Genomic DNA, 24,198 nt, shown 5'->3' with positions numbered 1-24,198 from the left:
ATTCCAGCTTTGGAAGACAACATTTCCGAAGAAATTCGGGCTATTCCGGCCGAAATGCTCGAAAAAGTTGCCCAAAATTGGACTTTCCGAATGGACCACCTAAGACGCAGCCGCGGTCAACATTTAAATGAAATTATCTTCAAAAAGTAAATGTCATGGACCAATCTAACGTTTCAAATAAAGAACCGATGAGATTTTGCAAATGTTATGCGTTTTTTTTTTTTTTTTTAAAGTTATCAAGCTCTTAACAAATCACCCTTTATTTATTTAGATAAATTAATCCAATCTTTATGTGAATCGATAGTATGGTCCATATACCCAGGAAAAAAATGAACCGACCATGAAAGAAAATGTAGATTTATCTTAGAAAATTTTAACAAAAATATTTTAGTAATTGCAACATGATACAAATAAGTTAACTATTTGTGTCAAATTGAATAAAATAATGATTTTTTCTGTTGTTTAATAAAATTTCGTATATTGGAAGGAAAAATTGGCATCAAAAATTGTTGTCTTTAGCGCTATATGATGTTCTAGACAGACAGAATTCTAGTAAAGTGTACTCATTTGAGAAACTTATAAACTTAGTTGCAGAAAACTTCACCCTTTGTAGGAAAATATTAATTTGTATAAACTTTTTTCTCATTTTTAGTTCGCGTCACAAAGAAAGCACAAAAATAAATAAAGTAAAAAAACATTTTCTCACATTTAGCACAATTGAGCTAAAATCAACCAATTTTCGTAAACTACAAAAAGTTGAATCGGCTATAAAAAATTTGGTTGTTTTTTTATTGTTTGAAAATTATTTCATGCAAATATTGACCGCGACTGCACCTCGAAAGGTCCATTCGCTTAGTCCAGACAAGTCTCAATTGATGCATTGAAGACAACATTAAAGCATTTTTTGGTGAGGCACCGGCCGAAAGGTTGCAAAGAAAATATAGAAATTCCACAAAAAAGTCTTCAAATATTAAATTATATGAACCTTACTATCAATTTAAATAAAGATTTCTTGCATTTTTCTTAATATTATGTGCGTGTTGCTTTTTTATTTATTTTTTTAAATATCATAAATTTTCTATAGAAATTAAATTCAGACAAAATTTTCTATAGAAATACAATGTTGACAAATTTTTCTATACAAATACATTTTTGAAAAAATTTTCTACAAAAATTATATTTTGACAAAATTTCCTAAAGAAATAAAATGTTGACAAAATTTTCTATGTCAATAAAATTTTGGTAGATTATTTTTGCCTCGAGTGGCAATCGTGATTTTTCTGTGATTGGGAATCGGTTTATCTGGGGCTATACAATACTATAGATCGATATGGACCAATTTTTTATACCCTCCATCATAGGATGGGGGTTTATTAACTTTGTCATTCCGTTTGTAACACATCGAAATATTGCTCTAAGACCCCATAAAGTATATATATTCTGGGTCGTGGTGAAATTCTGAGTCGATCTAAGCATGTCCGTCCGTCCGTCCGCCCGTCTGTTGAAATCACGCTAACTTCCGAACGAAACAAGCTATCGACTTGAAACTTGGCACAAGTAGTTGTTATCGATGTAGGTCAGATGGTATTGAAAATGGGCCATATCGGTCCACTTTTACGAATAGCCCTCTATATAAACCGATCCCCAGATTTGACTTGCGGAGCCTCAAAGAGTAGCAAATTTCATCCGATCCGGCTGAAATTTGGTACATGATGTTGATATATGGTCTCTAACAACCATGCAAAAATTGGTCCACATCGGTCCATAATTATATATAGACCCCATATAAACCGATCTCCAGATTTGTCTTGCGAAGCCTCAAAGAGGAGCAAATTGCATCCGATCCGGTTGTAATTTGGAACATGGTGTTAGTATATGATCTTTAACAACCGTGCCAGAATTGGTCCATATCGGTCCATAATTATATTTATTTATTTATTTATTCAGTCTATGGAATACATTCCTTACAGACTAGCAATTCTTAAAATAAATTAAGTCTAAAATAGAATTAAAACTATTTAGGGAAATTGAAAAATCTAAATCAAAGTTATTATTTAAATCATTAAATTCTTTAAGAGATCTTAAAATTGGTTCCGAAGATCCATAGTTTGTTCTATGAGCAGGAATTGCAAAATAATCATGCTTTCGCAAACAATGTATTGGTACATTAAAACCAATCAACTCTAAAAGAGACGGGCAATCTATAAATCCATTAATTATTTTATAAATAAACAAAACTGAAAACTTTAATCTACGCGATTGAAGAGAATCCAAATGAATTAGCCTACACCTAGCTTCATATGAAGGCAAAGGATCAGTAAAAGGCACAGACAATAATGCAAACTATATATATAGCCCCCATATAAAACATTCTCCAGATTTGACCTCCGGAGCCTCTTGGAGGAGCAAAATTCATCCGATCCGGTTCAAATTAGGCACCAAATTAGTATATGGTCGCTAACAACCATACCAAAATTGGTCCAATCACACAAAAATTGGTCCATATCGGTTCATAATCATGGTTGCCACTAGAGCCAAAAATAATCTACCAAAATTTTATTTCTATAGAAAATTTTGTCAAAATTTTATTTCTAGAGAAAATTTTGTTAAAATTTTATTCGGTTCATAATAAAATTTTCATCATTGTCAAAATTTTATTTCTATAGAAAATTTTGTCAAAATGTTATTTCTATAGAGAATTTTGTTCAAATTTTATTCGGTTCATAATCATGGTTGCCACTCGAGCCAAAAATAATCTACGATTTTATTTCTATAGGAAATTTTGTCAAAAGTTTATTTCTATAAAAAATTTTGTTAAAATTTTATTTCTGTAGAAATTTTTGTCAAAATGGTATTTCTATAGAAAATTTTTTCAAAATTTTTATTTCTATGGAAAATTTTGTCAAAATTTTATTTCTATAGAAAATTTTGTTAAAATTTTATTTCTGTAGAAAATTTTGTCAAAATTTTTTGTCTACTTTGTCAAACTGAATTATATACGTATTGGATCGATCTTTTTAGATTTAATATATACCACGTATGGACTTACATACAATTTAGAAGATGGTGTTAGGAGGTTTTAAAATACCTTGCCATAGGCAAGCGTTACCGCAACTTAAGTAATTCGATTGTGGATGGCAGTGTTTAGATGAAGTTTCTACGCAATCCATGATGGAGGGTACATAAGCTTCGGCCTGGCCGAACTTACGGCCGTATATACTTGTTTATGGTTGTTATCGGGCATGTACTAGCGCAACCGGATTGGATGAATTGTGCTCCTCCCAGAGGCTCCGAAAGTCAAATGTGGGGATCGGTTTATATGGGGCTATATATAATTATGGACCGATTCTGGCATGGTTGTTAGAGACCATATACTAACACCATGTACCAAATTTCAACTTAATCGGATGAATTTTGCTCCTCCCAGAGGCTCCGAAAATCAAATCTGGGGATCGGTTTATATGGGGGCTATACATAATTATGGACCGATATGGACCAATTTTTGCAAGGTTTTTAGAGACCATATACTAATACCAGGTACCACATTTTAGCCGGATCGGATGAAATTTGTTTCTCTTTGAGGCTCCGCAAGCTAAATCTAGGGATCGGTTTATATGGGAGCTATATGTAATTACGAAACGATGTGGACCAATTTTTGCTTAGTTGTTGGATACCATATATTAATATCATGTATCAAATTTCAGCCAGATCGGATGAAATATGCTTCTCTTAGAGGCTCCGCAAGCCAAATCTGGGGGTCTGTGTATGTGGGGGCTATACGTAAAAGTGAACCGATATGGCCCATTTGCAATACCATCCGACCTACATCAATAACAACTACTTGTGCTAAGTTTCAAGTCGATAGATTGTTTCGTTCGGAAGTAAGCGTGATTTCAACAGACGGACGGACGGACATGCTTAGATCGACTCAGAATTTCACCACGACCCAGAATATACATATATGTTCTTTATGGTGTCTCAGAGCAATATTTCTATGTTTTACAAACGGAATGACAAAGTTAATATACCCCACATCCTATGGTGGAGGGTATAACAAAAAAATTAGTATGGTTAAAGGAGAATGTGTATTTGACATGATGACACATGATATTGTATGTGGGTGGACTGCACATGAGTGGATAGATATTTCAAAATCATTGTAAAAACCATTAATATGTTTCGCTTCATTGACAATTTTGTGGTAATAAGTCATCAAAACCAAGGTCAATTTAAAAGTAAGAGCAATTTATTTGAGGTATTTAGAGATATTGTAAATCATGCCAGTTTTTCGTAAGTCTGTTGAAAGAAGATAGAATTATTATTGTGTATTATGTTAATTTTGATTTTATTTATTGCACATATATGTGGGCTCGGGGATGGAACGATCAGGGACCATTTTCAATTGCTAAGTAATGACTTTTTTTGTACGCTGAAAAATATTGGTTTAATATAAAAGAATATTAAATTTTAATTCCAGGACCCTTTCAAAATGAAGAAGCCATTTCAATTGCTAAGTAATGAGTTTTTTTGTACGCTGAAAAATATTAGTTTAATATAAAAGAATATTAAATTTTAATTCCAGGACTCTTTCAAAATGAAGAAGTTTTAAAAGTTCATAATAATTGCTTAGATTTTTTTAATAATTTTAGTTTGGATGGGAAAAATTTCCCTTCTTCCTCAAGTCGAAAATGGCGTGTCTCAATGAGAGCAACGAGTAATAATGCCAGTATAATCCTGGCTCTTGGTATGCTTTCGTTCCCAAAAATCACCAATTTAAATAAAAATTCCCCACACAAATCCCTAATAAATTATTGACAAATTAAAAAAAAGATAAAGCAATAGGCCCTTCTATAGAAAATCCGTCATAATTTAAAAATTGGTGGTTAGTGGTGAAATTCTGAGTCGATCTAGCGATGTCCGTCCGTCCGTCCAGCTGTGCATCCGTCTGTTGAAATTACGCCACCTTCCGAAGGTAACAAGCTATCCTCTTGAAACTTGGTACCTGTAGTTGTCATTGATTTTTTTTAGATAAAGCCCATTTATAAACGAACCCCCAGATTTCGCTTGCGGATAGCCGTGGAGTAGCAAATTTCATCCGAACATGTTAAAATTTGGTACGCGATGTTAGTATATGCTCTCTAACAACCATTCAAAAATCTGTCCAATTTTATATGTAGCCCCTATATAAACCGATGCCCAGATGTCCCGACCTTTTTGAGGAGTAAATTTCATCCGATCCGGTTGGAATTCGATACGTGATGTTAGTATATGCCTTCTAATCGGCCCCCCGATTTGTGTTAGGGAAAATCTTAGAAGAGCAAATTACATCTGATCCTGTTGAAAGTTGGTATGTGATGTAAAAATATTGGTCATATTGGTCCATAATTATACATAACCCCCATATAAACCGATCCCCAGATTTGACCTTCGGAGCCGCTGGGAAAAGCAAATTATATCCGATGCTGTTGAAAGTTAGCACGTATTGGCAGGTTTAATATACCTTGCCATCGGTAACTGTTATCACAACCCAAGTAATTCGATTGTAAAACTTCTTTACGGGAAATGGATCAAACACAGGACTGGTACAGGACTAGTCCCTGGTGTTCATAGACCAGTCCTAGTTCTGGTCGAGACGTATGGAAGAGACCGGTCACTTTAACAAGGGTTTGTCATTGACTGGGTAAACTTACACTTTAGGACACGCCTTGGACTCGTTCCTAAGGACACGTCCTGGGGCATTTTAGTAGTAGCACTCCATAGACAGGTCTTCATGAACCAGTCTTGGACAAACTCTTAGAAATCTGTTTCAGTGTGGTTATCCGAATCACACCAGAAATTAAAAACTTTTGAAAAATGTTGAACAATAGGTTATTCTGGTAATTCTACTTCACTAAATGTGTAGATCCAATAAGACTTTTTTGTTTAAGCGAGTATGGAAATCATTAAATTATCACTATCATTAAATCATTAAATTATCACTGCGACAAACTGGATCACCAGTACCAGTCCTGTGATAGGTCCGTCAGAGGCAATTTGCACCAATTTCCCGTAGGGTTTGTACGCATTTCATGATGGACGGTACATAGGATTCGGACTTTCCGAATTTTCGGCCATATTTATTTGTTTCAAAATATAAAATAATATATTTTCGAATGCATTTGAATTTATAAAGTTTCGTGATCCATACGTTACCATATGTATATTTTTTCGCGAACTGATCAATCATTTGTCAGTCCTAAAAATCATAAGATACACAGAAAAAAATATGATCAAAATATTTCCAATTAAAAAGTTTATTGAAATTGAAAATTTTTTCAATTAATAAATTAATTGATACAATTAACTTTTTAATCAATATAGAAACATTAAGTTAATTAAGTCAATGACAGAAAATCGCGAAACATTGAGAAATATAAATAAAATATTCAAAAAAGAAAATGCATTAATTTATTATTATAACATAAAAAGGTCGAAGAAAATCGAAGAAAATAATAATGACAGAAAATTTTAAAATTTCTAATTAAAAAATTAATTGAGACAATTAACTTTTTAATCTAAATCGGAAGACTAAGTCACATAAAAAAGTGACGGGATTTTTTTTTTTTGATTTTTAACTAAAAATTTGTATCAAACAGTCAATTTTTTAATCAAACTAAAAAGACAGTTAAGAAAGTAATTAAAAATAGTTACGTTTTTAATTAAAAAATTAATTGAGTTTTGCAATCAACATCAATTAAATTTTTAAAAGAATCAATTAAAAAATTAATTTAAATTTGCTGAAGAAATCAATTAATTTTTTTAATCAAGTATTTTTTTTAAAGTCCAATTGAAACTATGATTGATACTATAATTTTCGTGATTAAAGACATTGCAATTAAAAAATTAATTGGATCAATTAATTTCGTAATTGAATCAGAATTTCTTTTTTGTGTGTAGTTGAAACACTCCCGAAAATCAAATGTAGAGAACTATTTAATTATGACGACTGAGGAGGTTATTTCACAATGAAAAAATTATTCAAATTAAAAAAAATACACACATCTCCAAAATACTCCCCGTAAATCGTTGTTATTGATATCTGTAGATCATAGTACACACAAAAAAATTTCTCGAAAATTTTTTCAATTAAAATTTTAATTGAGTTTTAAAAAATATTCAATTAAAAATTTAATTGATTCAAAAAATTTTTTAATTGAAACAAAAATCAAACACAAAAATAATAGTATCAATTAATTTTTTAATTGGATCAATTAACTTTTTAATTGACCTTCAATTAATTTTTTAATTGATACTATCATTTCTGCGATTGAAGACATTTCAATTAAAAATTAATTGGATCAATTAATTTCGTAATTGAATCAGAAAACAATTTTTTTGTGTGTAGGGACATGTTACATTTTTAATTTTAGGGATTTATTTCATGGGGACTTTTTTCATAGATTCTTGAACTAAAAACATAAAAGGAAATCATCATGATATGAAAATAATTATACAATAGACTATATCAACGACTTTTTCCTAGCATTACATACTCTCTTTTATTTATATTTCTACAATCTTTTTGTTTGCTTTAATGAAAAATCGAGTTCTGAGACCAAAATGGTTTGTATGGTTTCTATGGCTTCTATTGTCTTTCTTATCACGAATCCTTTTGTTCTAGAAAGTGTGACAGATGTAACATATGAGTGCCTTTTTCAACAAATAATAAAGACACATAATAACCACAAAAAGGCAATGTCTTGACACTTTTTATTATTGCCTATCTCCCTAAATCGCTTTTCTTTTATTTAAGGCCTTGGAAACAAATGGACGTTTTCTATTTTCTATTTTAAAAACTAGTCTAAAGGATTGCACCGATTGTAATAAAAAAAACATCAAGGAGATAACAATTCTCAGTTTCAGTTTGAACTTTTTATTGAAATACATACATACATTTCAAAAATATACCATTAATTCGTTACATCAAATGTACTTGAAATCTAATAAATGTTGGTCAAGAACTTTAAATCGAAATTCTCGATTCGATTCAATAGACTCATTTCACAATTTCCATTGAATTCCAAATAGAACCGGTTGGATTTTCTTTGGCAAGAATGACATAAAAAAATTCTTATGTCATGACAAAAAAAAGGATACTTCTTCTTCATCTCTACTGAATATGCATACAAATTTGAGGCATTGTTCCTATCACTCTATTGTATGGATTTCCTTCCGTTCACTCAATGTTAGGAAATGAATGTCTGATTTCAACACAATAACCACTGTTGTATGCTTTCAATTGGAGAAGTGGTCTGTTTTCAATCAATCTGCCGGAGAAACCATTGTACGTATGCGCAAGTATATTGTCATTGTTATCAATTGACAACAGATTGATGTTCATTATTTTTATGTTTGTTGTTTATCTGCGATTGACAATTGCCATAAAAAATGAAAAACATACACACTGGCATTCACATACACGTACTAAATTTTATTCCATTTTCAATTGGTTGTTTAGTGAACCATTTCATTTTGATTTAGCTTCTTGAAATGAATAAGAGGCATAAGGTAGGAACGTATGTGGATATACCATTTCGACTAGTGACTGGGCTATATGACTGGAACTATGGGAAGCAGAATAATATTGAGACTTGGGATTTGTTAAGAAACAGATATTCTTGCTAGGGATTTGTTAAGATATAGATATTCATGTTGTTTTAATTTTAATTTTGATTTTAATTTTAATTCTAATTTTAGTTTAAATTTAATTTGTTTTATTATAGATTAATTCAAAATGTTATTTTTTGATTTTTAAATTTTTTGCTGTAAGACATTGACCCTTTAGATTTTTTTTTCGATTCCCAAAAATTACAATTTTGTTTCAATATTATTGTACCTACATTTAAAATCATTGTCGTTGTCTTCTTTCATTTGTTTCAAACCTGGCATTTTTGCAATTTTAATTTATATTGTCTCTGTTAGTAGTATGGGCAAATGAATATTGCTTGTTATATTAATATTGGTCGTTGCCTACTTGGATTTTGTTGTCAACATCAGTGTTGCTGGTTTTGCATGGTGGTATTGTAGCAATGTCATTGTTGACAGTGATATTTTGTTATTTGTTGACGTTTGTTTGTTTTGTTCTCTCCTTATTGTATGAAGCCATTGTCACAAGCCTGTGTCTGTGAGTGTAGTGTATGGGTATGCATGAGATGGCGTTATGTGTCCAAATTAATGGCATTCTTTTGTATTGTCATTCGTTGACATATTCAGATCATTAATATAGTTTTTGTTGCCATTTCACTCGGTTGTTGATTGTACTTTTGTTTTTTTTTTTTTTTTTGTTTGAAATACTCCCTCACACTCTGTCCTGAAAATCTTTGTACTCTCCGTCAACAAAACGAAAGGCTTCTGTTGATTTTCATTGTACCCCATTGTGGATTTTTTAAAGTATATCTCATTCATTTATTTCATTGCTATTGTTGTTCTACGTAATGCATTTGCATTGTGTTGTCATTGTATGGTGTGTCTCGAGGTGAAAGATAGAGAGAGAGAGAGGGAGGCGATGCGAGTAAGAGATTCGCATAGCCATTGAGTCGTATAATGTTTATGTGTTTTTAGACTTTTACATATCCATATGTATAGTACGTGTGTTTACGTATGTCTCACTATTTATCAAGAGAATTAAATCAGTTCTCAGTGATTATATGCCATACAGTTGGATTGTATTGTTGACAGTGATGCTAATTTAGCTATTTTATAGCTATATCTAGTTCAATTGCTACAAAATTTGTCTGTCTGTTGAAATCACGCTTATTTCCGAAAGAAATACGTGATGAAGATTGATCCGTCTATTCTTGATTTCATGGAAGAATACTGGCAAACAAATGATTGTCTATCACTCAGAATGGACTGTTCTACGTTTTTCAAGTGGTACGATTGCGACATGTCCAGTTAAAAACAAGTATATACGGCCGTAAGTTCGGCCAGGCCGAATCTTATGTACCCTCCACCATAGATTGCGTAGAAAGTTCTACGAAAGACTGTCATCCACAATCGAATTACTTGGGTTGTAGTATCTTAAAACTTCTTAACATCGTTTTCTAAATTAGTCCATACGTGGTATATATTAGACAAAAAAGTTATGTTATGTATAGGTAAGTCTACAAATAATTATTAAAAATTGACATGGACTTTTGCACGGTACGTAGAGAGTCAGAATTGAAATATGGGGGTCGCTTATATGGGGGCTATATAGAGTTACGAACTTGATATGGACCAATTTTTGTGTGATTGGGTATTGATTTATCTGAGGGCTATATATAACTATAGACCGATATGGACCTGGTTAGACATGGTTATTAACGGTCATATACGAGCACAATGTACCAAATTTCAACTGACTCGGATGAAATTTGCTCCTCCAAGAGGCTCCAAAACCAAATCTCGGGATCGGTTTATATAGGGGCTATATATGATTATGGACTGATATGTACCACTTTTGGCATGTTTGTTAAATATCATATACTACCACCACGTACCAAATTTCAACCAGATCGGATGAATTTTGCTTCTCCAAAAGGCACCGGAGGTCAAATCTGGGGATCGGTTTATCTGGGGGCTATATATAATTATGGACTGATATGAACTAATTCCTACATGGTTGGTGGATACCATATACTAACATCACGTACCCAATTTCAACTGAATCAGATGAATTTTGGTCTTCCAAGAGGCTCCGGAGATCAAATCTGGTGATCGGTTTATATGGGGGCTATATATAATTATGGACCGATGTGGACCAATTTTTGCATGCTTATTAGAGACCATATACTAACACCATGTACAAAATTTCAGCCGGATCGGATGAAATTTGCTTCTCTTAGAGGCTCCGCAAGCCAAATCGGGGGATCGGTTTATATGGGGGCTATATGTAATTATGGACCGATGTGGACCAATTTTTGCAAGGTTATTAGAGACCATATACTAACACCATGTACCAAATTTCAGCCGGATCGGATGAAATTTGCTTCTCTTAGAGCAATCGCAAGCCAAATATGGGGGTCCGTTTATATGGGGGCTATACGTAAAAGTGGACCGATATGACCCATTTGCAATACCATCTGACCTACATCAATAGCAACTAATTGTGCCAAGTTTCAAGTCGATAGCTTGTTTCGTTCGGAAGTTAGCGTGATTTCAACAGACGGACGGACATGCTCAGATCGACTCAGAATTTCACCACTACCCAGAATATATATTTTATAGGGTATTAGAGCAATATTTCGATGTGTTACAAACGGAATGACAAAGTTAATATACCCCCCATCCTATGGTGGAGGGTATAAAAAAGTGCTTCGTACACAACTTTTGTTAGGTTAGGTTAAGGTGGCAGCCCGATTAAGATTCAGGCTCACTTAGACTATTCAGTCCATTGTGATACCACATTAACTAAAAGTACCTATTACATATGGGCACTTCTAGTTTTAACCGTTGAACCTACTCGATTATTTTCTTCTGTTGAACCAACCAGATTGTTCCAAAAACATTAGCAGACTGCTTAAGTTAGCGTTTTCCAGGTCCGCCAGTAATCTGAAGCTATATGCCCCTAAAATTTGCTTACGCCTTACACAAAATGAAGGACACTCACACAAGAGGTGTATTATTGATTCCTTTTCCTACGCATCATGACAGCTCATACAATAGTCATTATACTTCGCACCAATAGTTTTTCCAAAATCGCCTATCAGGCAGCGACCCGTTATAGCAGATATCAGGAGTGATATCTGGCGTCTCGAGAACACTAGCATATCTAGTGTGCGGTTTAAGTTTAAATGGGGCCATATTTGCTTGGTGTCGTTACAACCCTTACTGAGTATATATTAATGCCAATATTGCTTGGAGCATTACTTCTCAGGCAATTCACCACTTCTCTTATTGCTAATATTTCAGCCTGAAAAACACTACAGTGATCAGGTAATCTTTTCGCTATTCGAAGTTCCAGATCTTAGGTTAGGTTAGGTTATGTGGCAGCCCGATGTATCAGGCTCACTTAGACTATTCAGTCCATTGTGATACCACAGTGGTGAACTTCTCTCTTATCACTGAGTGCTGCCCGATTCCATGTTAAACTCAATGACAAGGGACCTCCTTTTTATAGCCGCGTCCGAACGGCGTTCCACATTCTAGTGAAACCACTTAGAGAAGCTTTGAAACCCTCAGAAATGTCACCAGCATTACTGAGGTGGGATAATCCACCGCTGAAAAACTTTTTGGTGTTCGGTCGTAGCAGGAATCGAACCCACGACCTTGTGTATGCAAGGCGGGCATGCTAACCATTGCACCACGGTGGCTCCCAAGTTCCAGATCTTGGAGCCATCAGTGTAGAAATCTATATATCTTTTATTTCCCGGGGTCCGTGTACACCACGCTTCACTGTTGGGAATTAGAGTCTCAAACTTTTTGTCGAAAAGTGGACTCGCCAAAGTGTAATCCACTACGTTAGGCACATCTGGCATTATTTTGAGGACCGAACTGTGACCGTAACTGTTTTCCGACCACAGCGATATCTCGCGCAACCGCACAGCCGTTGTTGCCAAAATGTCTAAAGGCAATAGATGCAGTATGACATTAAGGGAGTTTGTTCCTGTCTTGCTGAATGCACCTTGGATAAACACTGATCCTTCTCCGACCTTCATCGCCAAAAAATTGAAAGAAGTTCATCGATGCACTGTTGTTGAGTTAATCCACGTCGAAAGTTTTAAAACATAATCGCACGAATATGTTTACGATTTAATTCCATTTTTTGGGCGAAATGAATCTTTCCTCAAGATAACATCCGTCCCTGACTATAAAGCCGCTATACAAAGCGGTCCCTTGATTTGATGTCTTTAGTCTTTAGACCCCATATTTCATTCGATCCGATTGAAATACAGTATGCTAACGTAGGAGACAATATAGCATATCGTGTTAAAATATTATTTATTGTGTTTATTAATTTTAAAACGAAACTTTAGTAAATTTAATTTAGCCATTTTTTTCTGGATATCTTTTAAAAAAGCAGAAACTTTTTTATATAAATGTTCTCTGCTCTAGCTATTTTTGTTTCGGAATTGTTGGCAACACTGATTGTTGATATTGTTACGCGTAAAATACATATTATTCTTTTGGTGTTCATGTGTGTGCTTTCGTTCGTACATATGCATTATATTGAAGTGTTGTTTGCCATGTGGGTGTAGTGTGCTTTTGGGTATTTTACTGAAATACTCTCTGGCACTGTAAAATGCTCCCAGCAATAATTTATGCAAATTCATTTTCAATTGTATTTAACATGCACTCAAGTGATGCTTTATAATTCGTTTAAGTTTCATACAATTTGAATAGCTTCGAAATTAATCAAATACGCCCTAGAGTATTTCATCTGAATCAAAACAAAAAGTGTTAGCAAATTAAAGTTTGCTCTGTGACAATTTCACGAATTAGCTCAGCAAATAATATAATCATTTGATTGTTGTAAAGCAAAAAGAATTTTTATATAGGATACACAGAAATAAAAAGTCCGTTGTAAAAGCCAAAATATGTAACCCATATAGCAGACATTTCAACAATAAATATTTCGAGAATATAGTGCGATATAGCACCTTTCGATACACTCTCATAAAGTTTTTTTTTTATTGAAATATAATTTAATTTCAAATTAAATTCCTTACAAAGTGCAATAATAATTAAATTCTTATCCAATTTATAATCCTCGCTCATCTTAGTGATGTCTTGGAAATTTTTCAATTTAACAAAAATATCTGTTTTTGGCAACTAGAAGCATTCTCAGAGGCAATTTTCCCATATATTTTAAATGTTCATAAATATTATTTTTTTCTCTTTATTCGTTCGTTGAATGGGAATATTTGCACATTTTTATCCTTTCCTGGATATTCTCACGCTTTTGCCATTACACATAAATTTTACTGTATACTTTTGGGAGAAAAACGATGGGCAAAAAACTTAAGCCTACTTTTAGGGGCTTAAAGAAAATAAACAAAAAAATAAAGAAGAAAGGGATTTCTGCCATTTATTACACACTCTTTTTTTTTTGCATTAATTTTTCATTTTCTTATACGTATTCTCTTTTTTTTTACTTGCAGTCAACCTCATCATCGTCTGTAACTAGCACATCTGGCGATCTCCTAGCCGACCACAAAAGACGTCACCTACGCTTTCAACGACAACAATTGCATGAACTTCAATTGTCGCAGCGTCAACTGAGGCGTCAATTCAATGAATTGAAATATCATCGCATTGGTGAACGTGTGCGCAGCATTGAAATTGAACAGCATCGCATAGCGGATGCCAACTTCAATCTATCGCGGCAAATTGCTTCTCTGGATAAGTTACACTCATCCATGCTGGAGCTACTCGAAGACGTGGAGAATGTCCAAATGAAAGTTGATAAGAATCTACCCGAATTACGTCACGAAATTTCCAAATTGGAATTTGGCCATGCCCAGCTCATGTCCGAACAGAATCTAGTGCGTGAGGAGGGCAAGAATGTGGCACGTTCATTGCAGGCAATGGCAGTTAGTGTAAGTACATTGCAGGATGAACGTGATGGTGTACGGCGAATGCAATCAAGCGTTGGTGAAATGCGTACCCAATTGGATCGTTTGCAAACAATGGTGAACGATGTACAAAGAGCTTTACAGCACCGACAGCACCGTGGGGCTCCTGTCAATAAGGTGAGTAGGGAAGTTGGTTTGGGAGGAGTGTATCAAGTGATGGATTTTGAGTGTCGTAAGATTGTTTTATCTTTTCATTTTTGTTTGCATTTTCGTGAACAATAGAAGAAATATGAAGATGAGAACAATTGGAAATGTTCTCATAAAGGCAAATAGTTTGTTGGCGGGATATTATTTTGTAATAACTGAAAGTAGCACGGAGCATTACAGGGGATATTTCTCAATAAATTACCATGGTAACATTTGATAAGTCAAACTACTTATTTGTATATCCTTTAGCATGACATTTCTAGTTTATGCATTTGTATAACCATTTTTCGAGAATATATAACGACATTATTATTGATTTGAATTTCTACAGGATATATAAATTGGCTTTTTATAAAAGATTTTTCTACCTAACATACAGGTACATTTGGAGAAAAATTATGGATAAATTTATACCAAAATAACGAAATTTTAAAGCAATATATATGGTCATAAGTTCGCCCAGGAAGAATCTTTTGTACTCTGCACCATGGATGGCATTGATAGTCCTTTTTATACCCTCCACCATAGGGGGTATATTAACTTTGTCATTCCGTTTGTAACACATCGAAATATTGCTCTAAGACCCCATAAAGTATATATATTCTGAATCGTGGTGAAATTCTGAGTCGATCTGAGAATGTCCGTCCGTCCGTCTGTTGAAATCACGCTAACTTCCGAACGAAACAAGCTATCGACTTGAAACTTGGCACAAGTAGTTGTTATTGATGTAGATCAGATGGTATTGCAAATGGATCATATCGGTCAACTTTTACGTATAGCCCCCATATAAACGGACCCCCAAATTTGGCTTGTGATTGCTCTAAGAGAAGCAAATTTCATCCGATCCGGCTGAAATTTGGTACATGGTGTTAGTATATGGTCTCTAACAACCGTGCAAAAATTGGTCCATATCGGTCCACTTTTACGTATAGCCCCCATATAAACGGACCCCCAAATTTGGCTTGCGATTGCTCTAAGAGAAGCAAATTTCATCCGATCCGGCTGAAATTTGGTACATGGTGTTAATATATGGTCTCTACCAACCATGCAAAAATTGGTCCATATCGGTCCATAATTATATATAGCCCCCATACAAACCGATCACCAGATTTGAACTCCGGAGCCTCTTAGAGGATCCGGTTGAAATTTGGTACGTGGTGTTAATATATGGCCGCTAATAACCATGCCAAAATTGGTCCATACCGGTCTATAGTTATATATAGCCGATCCCCAATCACACAAAAATTGGTCCATATCGGTTTATAATCATGCTTGCCACTCGAGCAAAAATAATCTAGCAAAATTTGTCGAAATTTTATTCCTATAGAAAATTTTGTTAAATTTTATTTCTATAGAAAATTTTGGCAAAATTTTATTTCTGTAGAAAATGTTGTCAAAATTTTAATTCTATAGAGAATGTTGTCAAAATTTTAAATCTTTTGATAATTTAGTAAAAATTTTATTTCTATAAAAAATTTTGTCAAAATGTTATTTCTATAGAAAATTTTGATAAAATTGTATTTCTATAGAAAATTTTTTCCAAATTTTACTTCTATAGAAAATGTTGTCAAAATTTTATTTCTATACAAACTTTAAACTTAATTATATACGTATTTAATCGGCCTTTTTTAGTTTAATATATACCACGTATGGACTATGTGGTATATATTACGGTATTAGGAAGTTTTAAGATACCTTGTCATCGGCAAAAGTTACCGCAACCCAAGTAATTCGATTGTGGATGACAGTCTTCAGTAGAAGTTTCTACGCAATCCATGGTGGGGGGTACATAAGCTTCGGCCTGGCCGAACTAACGGCCGTATATACTTGTTTCATACTGTAGTTAGAGGGCCAAATTACTCCCAATTCTTGCGTAGTCATGTTCTACAATTATTTTCACAGAAAAATATTTGTGGAGCTTTGAAGTGATAGAGTAATTCCACAAAGCCAACTACAAAATTAATTTATACCTTTTACGATTTAATAGATTTAATTAATTTCTCTGAAAGATTTTCGTTTTAATTCAAAAATTAATTGAATCATTCAATGTTTGAGTTGAAAACTTTTTGTTGACTCTTCAATTATGACTTAAATTAGAAAACTATTTGTGATATTGCTTTCTTTGCGTAAATGTAAAAAAAAAATACCAATAATATTGGTAAAGATTTACATAAAGCTTCCATGTATATGTATCCCCCGATATCACCCAAATTTGTATAAAATAGGGTAATAAGTGAATTTTAAACAGTGGGACCTCTTACAATTGGACACCCACGTTCGCCTAAATTTTGTCCATATTTGGGTGGTGTCCAGTTATGAGAGGTTAATTTTCACGTTTAAAATAGCAAACGTGTCTCAAGAATGGTCCATGCTATGCTATGCATCTCCATAGATTTCCAATTTGTAAAATTTTTACATAACTTTTGGTTCTGTTCAATATAAATCAAATACGGACTCTCTTACTCCGCGTCCACCAATTCATTCGTTTCTAATTTCACCTTCAAACTTTTTCATTGTTGGAAAATGAACACTTTTGGTTATGGGTTTTAGTAGTATTTCAATTAAACGAATACAAAGCTGGCGCAGTATGCCCGAAATTCCAGCGTTGTAAAGACATGTTTCGCTTACGGCACTATGTTTTTCTCTTTTGCCAAAGTTAATATGCGAGGGAGTGTGTGTGTGTATTTGTGGGAGTATGTACCCACAACAATATGCCTTTTGTTAGGGTTTCTTCTTGTTGATGTGTTTGGTCGTGGGATTCGTCAAAAACTGCAGCCCAGATTTTGTTCTCTTTGTCGTTTTGTTACTTCTGCCACTGCAACTGGTTGGCAGGCAACTGATGTAGCCCTCAACAACATTGGGTTTGTCAACAATACATAACGCTTTGGTTCTCGATTTTTTTTTTTTCATTTTAATGCACAATTCACATACCAAATGGAAGAAACGACTATTCCAAAAACCTTTTAAAACCATATGGAATACAAATCTGTCACGTTGTGTCAACGTTTGTCCAATTTCTATTCTCCCCAAAATTTCAAAGCTCCCATATGACATTGTATTAGTTTGACTATCAGGCAAATGGGTTGTGGGAAGTGGGAAGTAAACAACCATTGCAAATATTAATTGTGTCATTCAGGGAATTTTAAATGAATTCTGATATGTTGTGCGATAACACTATTCCTAGAATTATCGGCGATTACGAATTCGATTAAAAATCTATAAATTGTTCAAATATCAATTCTAAAAAAAAAAAACTTAGACAACATTTCATACAGAAATAAAAGCTTTACAAAAGTTTCCTCTACATATGCAATTTTTGCTAAAATTTATTACTGTAATGAAATTAAATTTCACAACGCATTTTAATAGATATAATATTTTATCAAATTTCTTTTAGATAATATATTTTTCCAAATTTCCTATATACACAGAAAAAATATTTTTAATTAATAAATTTTCACTCCAATCATCCTCGTCGTATTAAGATTAATACTGCTACCAATTTTATTAATAGGGTTTTAAACATAAGCGACGTAAAATTTCACAAGACTAACGAGAAGAAAATACGATGGATTCTAAAACAAAATGACTTCCCCAATAACACAATCAGTGATCTCATAAAATACGTGAAAAAAAAACAAAGTAAATAAGAATCACAACAAACCAGAAGTCACATCCATGGTTTTCAAAAAGACGACATATATACCGAAGTTTTCCCAAAGATTTGAAAAATCAAATATTTACAAAAAGGAGAATTATAAATTAGCGCAAAAGTGTAACAGGACGATAAATGACTTATTTAGCAAAACTAAGACCAAGATAAAAATGGAAGACAAATCGAATGTGATATACAAAATAAAATGTGATGGGGACGAAACCAATCCATGTACAATGTCTTATGTTGGCACTACCAGGTCCAAGCTAAAAACTAGACTTTCTGCCCACAAGTCCGACCAAAAAATGAAAAACAAGCCCCTAGAACAAAAAACGGCCCTTGCAGCACATTGCACGAATACAGGACACATACCAAATTTCAAGAATGTTGAAATACTGACGACGGAAGGAAATACTAAGAGAAGATACACATTGGAGATGTTACATATAATAAACACTCCCACTGACGAACGTATGAATTACAAAACCGACACAGACCTCTGTGCACAGATTTATAGAAATCTCATACAAAGGCACAAACATAAGTAGGATAGCTTTAGTTAGATATGAACTTTGCAAGGAGAAAGTCCATTACTTTGTAAAACGTAAATATGAAAAATGTTTGTTATATTTTTGTTAAAAACCATTGTTAAAGTAAATATTGTAAAATGTTTAAATTATGGTCTTTTATAGATAATATCTCGCTGAAGATGATCACCGAAAGTGTATCGAAATATCCAAAATAGCAATATTTCAATAATAAAACATTGAAAAAAGCAACTACACCAGCATTTTTCATTTATCATGACCTTAAGCCGAAAAGAATCCCAATAACTATAAAATTTCAAAGGTCAACTAAGAAAACTAAACATATTTTTAATGCTATCAAAATTTCCTATAGAAATGAAATTTGGAAAAAATTTCTATACCCAGCAAAAAAGTTTGGAAGTTCTTCTAAAGGCACAACTTTAAAAGCACTTCCAGAAAATGCACTCAAAATGATTTCTTTATTTTAACTACCCAGGAAGTTCTTTTAATGCAATTTTTTATAACTTGGTTTTTTCATACTTTTAATGTGTAATTTTAACTTTTTTTGTTTCAAATAGATTAAAAACAGAGTAAGAATTCTTAAAATGGTACAAATCGTTTAAATTTTGTCGAAAAAAATGCTAAATCCATTCTGAAAAAATTGTGAAATTTTGAAAATATTTGAGCTCAAACGTTTCCGACAAGCGTTAGAATCCATTAAAAATTATAAAAAACTATAAAAATTATTTATTTCGCAAAATATCACAGAATTTTTTAATTTACATCCAAACCATTGAATTCGGATCACACATAAAGAAGTGATGCAAATTCAGTGCAACGGCTGTTGAAATGGAGGACTTCCGTCCAATGACAAGCCCATGTTAAATTCATCGCTTCTGTGTCAATTTTACACCGCTTCCGGATAAATAAATAAATTTTTGACAAAGTGCCCAATTGATAGAAAATTTTGGAAAAATTTCCTATAGCTATGAAATTTTTACACAATTTCCTAAACACATAGATTACAAAATTTCTTATATCAATGAAACTTTGACCAAATTTCCTATAGAAATGAAATTTTGAAAAAAAAATTCTATTGAAATTAAATTTTGGCAAAACTTTCTAAGATGTGAAATTTTGAAAAAAAATTATAAAATTAAATTTTGACAAAATCTCATATAGAAATGAAATTTTGACAAATCTTTCTATAGATGTGAAAATTTGAAAAAAATCTTATAGAGATGGAATTTTAATAAAATTTCCTATAGAAATGAAATCTTGACAAAAAAAAACCCTATGGAAATGAAATTAATTTTGACAAAATTTCTTATAGAAAAGAAATTTTGACTAAATTTCCTATAGAAATTCAATTTTGTCAAAATTTATTAGAGAAGTGAAAAATTGACATTTTATATATAAATGAAATTTTGGCAAAATTGTCTATAGAAATTAAATTTTTGGCAAAATCTTCTATAGAAATGAAATTTTGAAAAAAAAAAATCTTATAGAAACTAAATTTTGACAAAATTTCCTATAAAAGTGAAATTAAAAAAAAATCTGTAGAAATGACACTTTTGCAATTTTTTTTTATGGAAATGAAATTTTTACAAAATTTCTAATATCAATGAAACTTTGACCAAATTTCCTATAGAAATTAAATTTTGAAAAAAATTCTATTGAAATTAAGTTTTGAAAAAATTTCCTATAGAAATGAAATCTTGACAAAACTCCTATGGAAATGAAATTAATTTTGACAAAATTTCTTTTAGAAAAGAAAGTTTGACTAAATTTCCTATAGAAATTCAATTTTGTCAAAAAAAAAAAAATACAAAATTTTATATGACAAAACCCTTATGGAAATGAAATTAATTTTGAAAAAATTTCTTATAGAAAAGAAAGTTGGACTAAATTTCCTATAGAAATTCAATTTTGTTAAAAAAAAATTACAAAATTTTATATAGAAATGAAATTTTGTCAAAATCTTCTATAGAAATGAAATTAAAAAAAAAATCTTATAGAAGCTAAATTTTGACAAAATTTCCTATAAAAGTAAAATTTTTGAAAAAAAATATGTAGAAATGACACTTTAGCATTTTTTTTTATACAAATGAAATCTTTACAAAATTACTTATATCAATGAAACTTTGACCAAATTTCCTGTAGAAATGAAATTTTGAAAAAAAAAATCTATTGAAATTAAATTTTGACAAAATTTCTTATGGAAACTAAATTTTGACAAAACTTTATAGATGTGAAATTTTGAAGAAAAAAATCTTATAGAAATGGAATTTAAAGAAAATTTCCTATATAAATGAAATCTTGACAAAAAATCCTATGGAAATGAAATTTTACCAATTATACTATAGAAATCAATTTTTTTCAACAAAATTTCCTATAGAAATTAAATTTTAACAAAATTTTCTATAGAAATGAAACTTTGGCAAAACTTTTAATAGATGTGCAATTTTGAAAAAAAGTCTTATAGAAATTAAATTTTGACAAATTAAAAAAAAAAAATTTTAAGAATGGAATTTTAACAAAATTTCCTATATAAATAAAATCTTGATAAAGTTCCCTATAGAAATTAAATTTCGACAAAAATTCCTATAGTAATTTTTTTAACAAATTGTCTGTAGAAATGAAATATTTACAATATTTTTTATGGAAATTACATTTCGACAAAATTTCCAATTGAAATTAAATTTCTATTGGAAACTTCCTATAGAAATGAAATGTTATAAAAGTGAAATTTTTAAATATTACTAATATAAATTAAATTTTGCTAAATTTCCTATAGATATGAAATTTTGTCAAAATTTCCTAAAGATATGAAATGTTGACGCTATTTTCTATAGATATGAAGTTTTCACAAAATTTTCAATAGATATGAAATTTTAACAAAATTTCTTTTAGAAATGAAATATTAAAAAAAAAATCTTAAATGCACTTTTAGTGGGAGGTGTTCCCTTTACTTTATTCGGTGTTTGATTTCATTCACAATTCTTTTAATATTGCTAGTAGTCGTATATAAAAAATTATGATACTTTGAAATTTGTGAAAACTTTAAGCCTTTGGAAATAAGTACTTAAATATCCTTTCCTAAGCCAGATCCCAAAATATTTCTACTGGCAATTGTGTAGAAAAGTTAATTTTTGTAATTCCCAAAATTAAGTTGTTAAATAGAAACAGTAACAAAGCATTTGAGTCTGTTAAACTGAGTTAAGTTCCTATTAAGCTAAATTAAATCCATTTGAAAGAATAAAGCTCATGCTGCTGAAGGTCTTAGAACAAAATGTATGGCATACTTCAAGGCTCAGCTGTTAGTGTTAAGGATGTGGCTGGTTGGTAAATTAGGAAAATATAATGTTTGGTTTTTTGACCTTTGTATCTAGAAATGTTCATCTACTTTTGGTTTCGTACTTACATAAATCCAAAAAAGAAAAAAACTTAAATTTTACTTTGGTTTACTGCTAAAGAAATTTCTAAACAACCATTTCTTGTAATGGCAAATATGTGTGAAACTTAGACTCATATCTGGTGTTTTCTATGTTCTTTTATTTTTAGAAATTCCAACATCATCATGACAATAAATCATCAACTTTCAACAACAAAGCCACTGAGAATAGTCCATCACAAAATGCCCAGTCATTGGTGGCAAAATTGGAAGATGTCGAACAACAATTTGAATCAATAATAGCCAAGCTACCCAAGGACTGCAGTGAGGTGGTGACACCTACGGAAACTCCATCAAACAATGATGGTCTCTATCTTATTGCTCCCGCTGGTGACCATCATCCTCAGATGGCACATTGTACCCCAGATGGCTGGACAAGTGTACAGAGGCGTTACGATGGCAGTGCCGATTTCAATCGCTCATGGGAGGACTATGCAAATGGATTCGGTTCGCCCGCCGGTGAATTTTGGATAGGCAATGAACAATTGCATCATTTGACCTTAAACAATTGCACTCGACTCCGCGTGCTCATGCAAGATATTTACGACAATGTGTGGCTGGCCGAATATGGCCAGTTTTACATATCGTCACGCTCCGATGGCTATCGTTTGCATATTGGGGGCTATAGTGGCAATGCCTCCGATGCATTGGACTATCAGCAGGGTATGCAATTCTCGGCCATTGATGTGGATCGTGACATATCACAAACGCACTGTGCTGCTAACTATGAGGGTGGGTGGTGGTTCTCCCATTGTCAGCATGCAAATTTAAATGGACGCTACAATCTGGGCCTGACATGGTTTGATGCCCAGCGCAATGAATGGATTGCCGTAAAATCCAGTCAAATGATGATCAAACGTCAGTCATCTGAGACATGTAATTATGTGAGTGATTTAACATCCGAATCATTGACAATGCCGGCAACGACGCCAACGACAATAACTACGGCATCGGCGACAATCACAGCGAATCGAGCGTCATCGACATCGGCGACAATAAACTCTAACAAGTCGATACCCTTGATGAATAGCTTAAGACCGAGTTTGGATTTTTCCATGGAGTCAGTGTAGAAGATGACACATGTTCCTAATTATCCATCCAGAGGATTTCCAAATTCCCTTAACCTATCCCATCCCATGACATATCATCCCATGCCCACCAACTGGAAATCTGCCTCCTCGTTGTCTTAAGTTCTTTATAGGATAAGGGCATTTTTTTACACAAACAAAAAATGAGCGTTTAGTCGTATATTTGTCGTAAAACTTGTTAGAGTTAGAACCACCAAAGCCATACCTTATTATAGTTCGCGGTACAGTACGATTGTGTGTGAGTGTGAGTATGGATGGAGGAAAGAGAAGCGTAAGCTGGGGAGAGTTGGAGAATTAGAAATGGAATAATTTCATTTCTGTCTCTCTTACTCTTTCTCTCTGTCAGCTAAAGCATGCATTGAAATGTATTGTCACAAGCTTATTTGAATGCATAACTCATATTCCAAGTTTTGTTTTGTATATAAATCAATTTTCATTAAGAGATAAATGTTTTTCTTTTTTTTTTCTTTGTTTCAATTTTAATTACACGTATATAACCACAAACAATATATAAATGTATGTATTTTTTACAATAAGCCAATAATAATAATAATAATAACCATAAGCGTCCATTAACAGTCAATAATGTCATCATCATAGTCATAGTCATGTCATTTTAAACAACCGTTAGAATCATAATTTTTCCCATTCTCCTTCCCCTTCTCATTTTCATTCTTATCATATAAATAATAGCATAGTAAGAGAAAAAAGAGCTAATGTAAGAATGCTTATA

At 32.5% G+C, this 24,198-nt stretch overlaps 1 protein-coding gene across 1 annotated transcript in view; it reads left to right on the top strand.

The window, feature by feature from the left end:
- The window catches only part of sca (scabrous), an 88,649-nt gene extending 64,736 nt beyond the window's left edge, over window positions 1-23,913 (top strand). Inside the window, exons 3-4 of the mRNA XM_075312808.1 lie at window positions 14,121-14,711; window positions 22,488-23,913. Of these exons, the coding sequence (XP_075168923.1) occupies window positions 14,121-14,711; window positions 22,488-23,447 (1,551 nt within the window). The 3' untranslated portion in view covers window positions 23,448-23,913. The remainder of the gene's footprint in view (window positions 1-14,120; window positions 14,712-22,487) is intronic.
- Window positions 23,914-24,198: the final 285 nt, after the last annotated feature.

This window comes from Haematobia irritans, chromosome 5, assembly GCF_050003625.1.
Source record: "Haematobia irritans isolate KBUSLIRL chromosome 5, ASM5000362v1, whole genome shotgun sequence".
NCBI lineage: Eukaryota > Metazoa > Arthropoda > Insecta > Diptera > Muscidae > Haematobia > Haematobia irritans.
This window is presented reverse-complemented; position numbering and strand designations above follow the sequence as displayed.